Genomic DNA, 5,830 nt, shown 5'->3' with positions numbered 1-5,830 from the left:
GCTCTGATCTGACTCCATCAAACTCTTTAGCCATGATTGATCTTAACTCGGTTTGGAAAAGTGTGGTCATCTCCGATTTTATAGAGGACAATAACTCTTCCTTCATCTCCGTCGTCATATCAGTTTGTTCTCGAGTTTGTTGAGCTTGTTCAGCTTGTTCAGCAATCTCAGGTGTCGTGTTAGTTACGTTGCTAACACTAGGTGTGTCGGTGCTCGTCTTGTTAGCAGAGGCCTTGCCCGTATATTTGTATTTGCGCAGGTTGCTCGCCATTTACATTTATCAGGAAGTAAATCGTCTTCGAAGATGCAGAACAGTCTTGGGTAGTCTTTTTGTATCACACAATTTACCAAAGCACCATTTAAAAGGGTAAAAAATACAATTTTATGCAGAGCTCTCTAAACTTGCAACCTACTCCATTGCCTGCTCGCTAGCGCCCATCTTCACAGTGTTCTGATTGTAGTTCAAATCTCTATTCTGTATTTTATGGGCTCTTCTTTTATGTGTAATATGATTAAGATGTAAAGGTACAACTGCACATAAGGTCCACTGTAATAGAAAAAAAGGAGCCAGCGGAGAGGGGGAATAATCCGAGACAGAATTTAACTTCCAGGATTAATCTACAAGTAAAAACTTGAACATTCTCTGACATTATAGTCACACATTTATGAAAGAAACTTCACTTTGCAAGGCTGCAACATCACACACACGTCTGCCGTGTACTGTGCATTCACTGGAAAGTTATATTAAACTTTGCAATCGGATTCAGCAGTGAGGAAACGCCCCTGAGTTTAGCCCACAATCACTATCATGCACCTCAGAGACTTTGCCTTGGATCGGCCGTATTCAGAAGAAAACAGCAGAATGATTTTTGATTTTTTATGACACGAATTTTCCAATTTTTCTTCTTGGAAGTTTCACACTTTCATCTAGGATTTCTTTTCCTCAGTTATTAGGCCTTACCCCGACCCTGGCTCCCTGTTTCTTGGACACGTAAAATAGTCCATCTAAATAGGCCTATATGAAAACACTTAGGAGAATTCAATTATAGTCTACGACTACAGATGGGCTCCATCTGCAAAACTGTCCCGTTTATTAATTAAGATTCCTCTCTAAAATCCCTGAGGCTGCAGGGCTCGCTGTCTGAACGTGATGCTGTTCAGAACTTCACTGCAGCCGCATTGGAAGAAATCAGGATGAAATCTAAACATATTTTAAGAGGTGGTGTGTATTAATATCCTACTTCTCTCATCAACACTGAGTACAGATGAGGTGTGTAGTCCACGTGCAGGGGAACCTCGAGATAACCACCAACAAAACCTGCTCGGAGCAGTTTTAGAGATGTGGCGTAAATTGCCATGGCAACAGACCTCGGGTAACACCTATCCACCTTTCGTAGTACGGGTTAACCGGGAAGTTACACCCGACGTCACGAAGTTACCTGGATAAGCCAGTTACCTCGCTTCGTAGTACAGACCACAGGTCTCCTGAGGTCAAAAACAAAAGAGTGTACATTTACCTCCAGAGCCATCATCTTCATCATGAGGCTGCGATGATGCTCCTTCTTCACTTTCTCACCAAAGAACTCAGAGAATCTCTGCTTCAGCACCAGACGCATGTTGTACCGCTTCGCCATGCTGCCACACGGAGACAAGACAGTAGAGTCTTTTTCGGTAGAGTCAATAGAGTCTTTTTCGGTAGAGTCAATAGAGTCTTTTTCGGTAGAGTCAATAGAGTCTTTTTCGGTAGAGTCAATAGAGTCTTTTTCGGTAGAGTCTTTTTCGGTAGAGTCAATAGAGTCTTTACGGTAGAGTCTTTTTCGGTAGAGTCAATAGAGTCTTTTTCGGTAGAGTCAATAGAGTCTTTTTCGGTAGAGTCAATAGAGTCTTTACGGTAGAGTCTTTTTCGGTAGAGTCAATAGAGTCTTTACGGTAGAGTCTTTACGGTAGAGTCAATAGAGTCTTTACGGTAGAGTCTTTAAGGTAGGGTAAATAATGTCTTTACAGAAGAGTCAAGAGTCTTTACAGTAGAGTCTTTACAGCAGAGGGCTGAACAGGCTGCAGCAGGAACATTAAAATAAAGTCTTACTGTTCGAAAAGTGGAAAGTAGACGAGGAACTCTGGAACGTTGACGACGTCCTCAAGGCTGAAGTGATACTGACATCCGAACTGAGGATAGAACCCTTTGGACTGGAAGGAGACTTTAAAAACCTCGTTACCAAACGACAGAGAGTCCGACGCCTCCAAACGTTTACTGTGGAGGAGGAGGAGAGAGAAGGAGGAGGAGGCGAGAAGAGGAGGAGAGGCTTAGTTATTCTAGAGTGACCTCAATATTTCCAGACACATACTGATACAACAGCGTGTTGTGGATCAATCTGTGTTCTCTTACACAAGCTCGAAGGCGTCCGGCGTCGTTCCAATGAAGAACCCTCCGGGTTTCAGACGCTCGCAGGCGTTCCTCAGCATCATGTCGGCCTTCTGTTCACTCTCAAACGAGTAGTGATAAACAAACTGACAGCTGCAGATGTCAAACATCAGCTGCGGGTCGTCCAGCTTCTCTGACAGAACCTCCTGAACACACGGGTCAAAGCAGTCACAGAACCTCCTGAACACTCGGGCCAAAGCAGTCACAGAACTTCCTGTACACTCGGGCCAAAGCAGTCACAGAACCTCCTGTACACTCGGGCCAAAGCAGTCACAGAACCTCCTGAACACTCGGGCCAAAGCAGTCACAGAACTTCCTGTACACTCGGGGTAAAGCAGTCAAAGCAGTCACAGAACTTCCTGTACCCTCGGGCCAAAGCAGTCACAGAACCTCCTGAACACTCGGGCCAAAGCAGTCACAGAACCTCCTGAACACTCGGGCCAAAGCAGTCACAGAACCTCCTGTACACTCGGGGTAAAGCAGTCAAAGCAGTCACAGAACTTCCTGTACACTCGGGCCAAAGCAGTCACAGAACCTCCTGTACACTCGGGCCAAAGCAGTCACAGAACCTCCTGTACACTCGGGGTAAAGCAGTCAAAGCAGTTACAGAACCTCCTGTACACTCGGGGTAAAGCAGTCAAAGCAGTTACAGAACCTCCTGTACACTCGGGGTAAAGCAGTCACAGAACCTCCTGTACACTCGGGCCAAAGCAGTCAAAGAAGCTCCTGAACACTTGGGGTAAAGCAGTCAAAGCAGTTACAGAACCTCCTGAACACTCGGGCCAAAGCAGTCACAGAACTTCCTGAACACTCGGGCCAAAGCAGTCACAGAACCTCCTGAACACTCGGGCCAAAGCAGTCACAGAACCTCCTGTACACTCGGGCCAAAGCAGTCACAGAACCTCCTGAACACTCGGGCCAAAGCAGTCACAGAACCTCCTGAACACTCGGGCCAAAGCAGTCACAGAACCTCCTGTACACTCGGGCCAAAGCAGTTACAGAACCTCCTGTACACTCGGGCCAAAGCAGTCACAGAACCTCCTGTACACTCGGGCCAAAGCAGTCACAGAACCTCCAGAACACTCGGGCCAAAGCAGACAACGAGCAATGCAGAGTAGCATTTAGCCTTCTTAGCGTCTTTTGCTTCTTAGAATTAGCTAAACTTGGTAACGTCGAGCTAGGTGGGTGTGGTTTCAGCAACCAGGCACCACAGCTTCGCCCATTTGTGGTTATATGGGAGTGGCACACCGCTAAGATGGTGACAAACGGCTCCGCCCACTTTGAGCTTCCAAACAGCTTTTCAGAAACCTACAGCGATGTCTCGGCACTATGTCTGATTTTATACAGCTGCGCTGCATCTACTGGACTGGAGGCTAGGCGAGGTCATCCAGCTACAGCGTCTTCCACCACAGCAGTCCGAACGCCATCTTAGAGCGTAAACCCTGGTTTCACCTGTCTGAGGGGGCAGCTCTACCCTGATCCAGTACCCTACCTTGGTGCAGTCTGCGGTGATGAACTGAGCGCTGAAGAGTCTCTCGTTTGCGTGGCTTTTCTTCTTCATGTCTTCGTAGCGACTCTGACACTGCTCCACAGACACTCCCGCTATATCTGAAAACAAGCACATTATTGATTATTAATTAATATTTCACATCATCTGCAGAGAGGTTCCAGGAGGTTCAGCCGAAGAGGTTCTGTGGAAACTAGTGTAAAGAACCTGGAGAAATGTGATGGGAACATTTAAATCAATAACCAATTACCTGCACAGACCAGGTGACTGATCCCTCCTCTCCTCCACTTGAGCAGGTCTCCTCCTTTCCCACAGCCGAGATCCAACACAGACACCTGCCGAGGCCCTGCCCCCCGCACCTGATCCAGGATCTCACCTGTCAATCAAACAGCCAATCAACTAAGAAAACAGGTGCGTTCAGGTGTTTCACGTATTGATTAATGATCAGTTACCAATCAGGACGCTCTTTAGCCAGTTGTTGAAGTTCCTCATGAAGAAGATTCTGCTTCGACTGCGTGCAGCCAGACCCACCTCCTGCAGGCTGTTGTAGTGACTCGCCACCTTCACACTGTGATCAGTCGCCTGACGGATCAATAACACGTCATCAATAACACGTCATCAATAACGTCAGAATATCAATACTCTCAGTCAGTAAATCTACCAGCTTCTTGGTGGGTGAGGTCTCGTCTTCCTCCTCATGTCTCCTCTTCATCCCAGTTTTCTGCCGTCCATCCTCCCTCTCTCCGGGCCTCCGTCCTCCTCCTGGAGTCGCTCCATCCTCCCTCTCTCCGGGGCTCCCTCCTCCTCCTGGAGTCGCTCCTTCCTCCCTCTCTCCGGGGCTCCCTCCTCCTCCTGGAGTTGATTGAGGCTCCATGGTTCACACTGAAAACAGAAAGAGTGATTTATCCAGAGAGACTGGCCGGCCAACAAAAATATCTCACCATAGCGGCTAGTGCTGAAACAGATCTGAGTCATGACAGTAAAAGTTACTAGGGGGTGGTGATGGGGTAGTGGTATAAGACACATACCTTTGGTGTGAGAGACCAGGGTTCAATCCCCATCTGTGACCCATCCACCAATGTGTCCCTGAGCAAGACACTTAACCCCTTGTTGCTCCAGAGGACATATCAATTGTAGGTCGCTTTGGATAAAAGCGTCAGCTAAATGAATAAATGTGAAGTTACTCACATAATCACTTCCTCTTAAGTGACTGAGCCTACAAAATAAAAGCATGACAACATCTTTGCAGCACTACTTTGTGTCGTGTTTAACTGAGAGCTTTTACTTTGTTCTGAAGGAAGCTCTAAAGAGTCTCTGGCTTGCTTGACACACCTCTGAAAAAGCAACATGACAGAAGACGTAAGGTCGGATTCGCAAACACTGCGGTAAGCCTGTTGACTCATTTCTGTTTCCGGTGCTTGTGTGTTGGTACCGTGTTGTGCTGCTCTCGCTAAATACCAGTTACATTTGTTTGATTACAGCGGCCAACTGTCCGCTAAACACTTATTCTTACAGTAATTTTGCCAAAGCACTCACAGTTCTTTCCATCTTTTAGTGACTGCTGTTCAATCTCATAGTCTCATTGTTTAAAGATTTTGGTAGCTAATGCTACCTTACTTTAGCTTAGCCATTAGCGACATTAGCTTAGCAGCTAGCGATGGCTTCTCCTTCTCCCTCTCTCTCTCCTACTTTCTCCTGCTCGTTGTGTCAGATGTTCAGTTACTCCTCTGCCTCCTTTAGCGGTAATGGTACGTTTAATAAGTGTAGTTTATTTTTAGACATGGAGGCGAGGCTCAGTGATTTAGAAGTCCGGCTCCGCACCTTGGTAGATCAGTCTTTAGCTACTGTAGCTAGCCAGTCCCCGGTAGTCGGTGCGGAACGGCCTGAGTTAGCCTGTGGTA

General features: G+C 46.9%; 1 protein-coding gene across 4 annotated transcripts in view; it reads right to left on the bottom strand.

The window, feature by feature from the left end:
* The window catches only part of rnmt (RNA (guanine-7-) methyltransferase), a 17,408-nt gene that overhangs the window by 4,715 nt on the left and 6,863 nt on the right, over positions 1-5,830 (bottom strand). For all 4 annotated transcript variants that reach the window (XR_006826408.1, XM_046058965.1, XM_046058963.1 and 1 more), the window contains exons 2-8: positions 4,591-4,811; positions 4,382-4,511; positions 4,180-4,305; positions 3,915-4,030; positions 2,387-2,568; positions 2,087-2,251; positions 1,518-1,635 (exon numbers count right to left, since the gene is read on the bottom strand). Coding sequence is in view for 3 of the 4 variants with exons in the window: in XM_046058965.1 (XP_045914921.1) it covers positions 1,518-1,635; positions 2,087-2,251; positions 2,387-2,568; positions 3,915-4,030; positions 4,180-4,305; positions 4,382-4,511; positions 4,591-4,803 (1,050 nt within the window). In the remaining variant the exon portion in view is untranslated. The remainder of the gene's footprint in view (positions 1-1,517; positions 1,636-2,086; positions 2,252-2,386; positions 2,569-3,914; positions 4,031-4,179; positions 4,306-4,381; positions 4,512-4,590; positions 4,812-5,830) is intronic.

The sequence above is a fragment of the Micropterus dolomieu genome, linkage group LG09 (genome assembly GCF_021292245.1).
Source record: "Micropterus dolomieu isolate WLL.071019.BEF.003 ecotype Adirondacks linkage group LG09, ASM2129224v1, whole genome shotgun sequence".
Lineage (NCBI taxonomy): Eukaryota > Metazoa > Chordata > Actinopteri > Centrarchiformes > Centrarchidae > Micropterus > Micropterus dolomieu.
The sequence above is the reverse complement of the archived record's forward strand: the minus strand, read 5'-3'. Positions and strand labels throughout refer to the sequence as shown.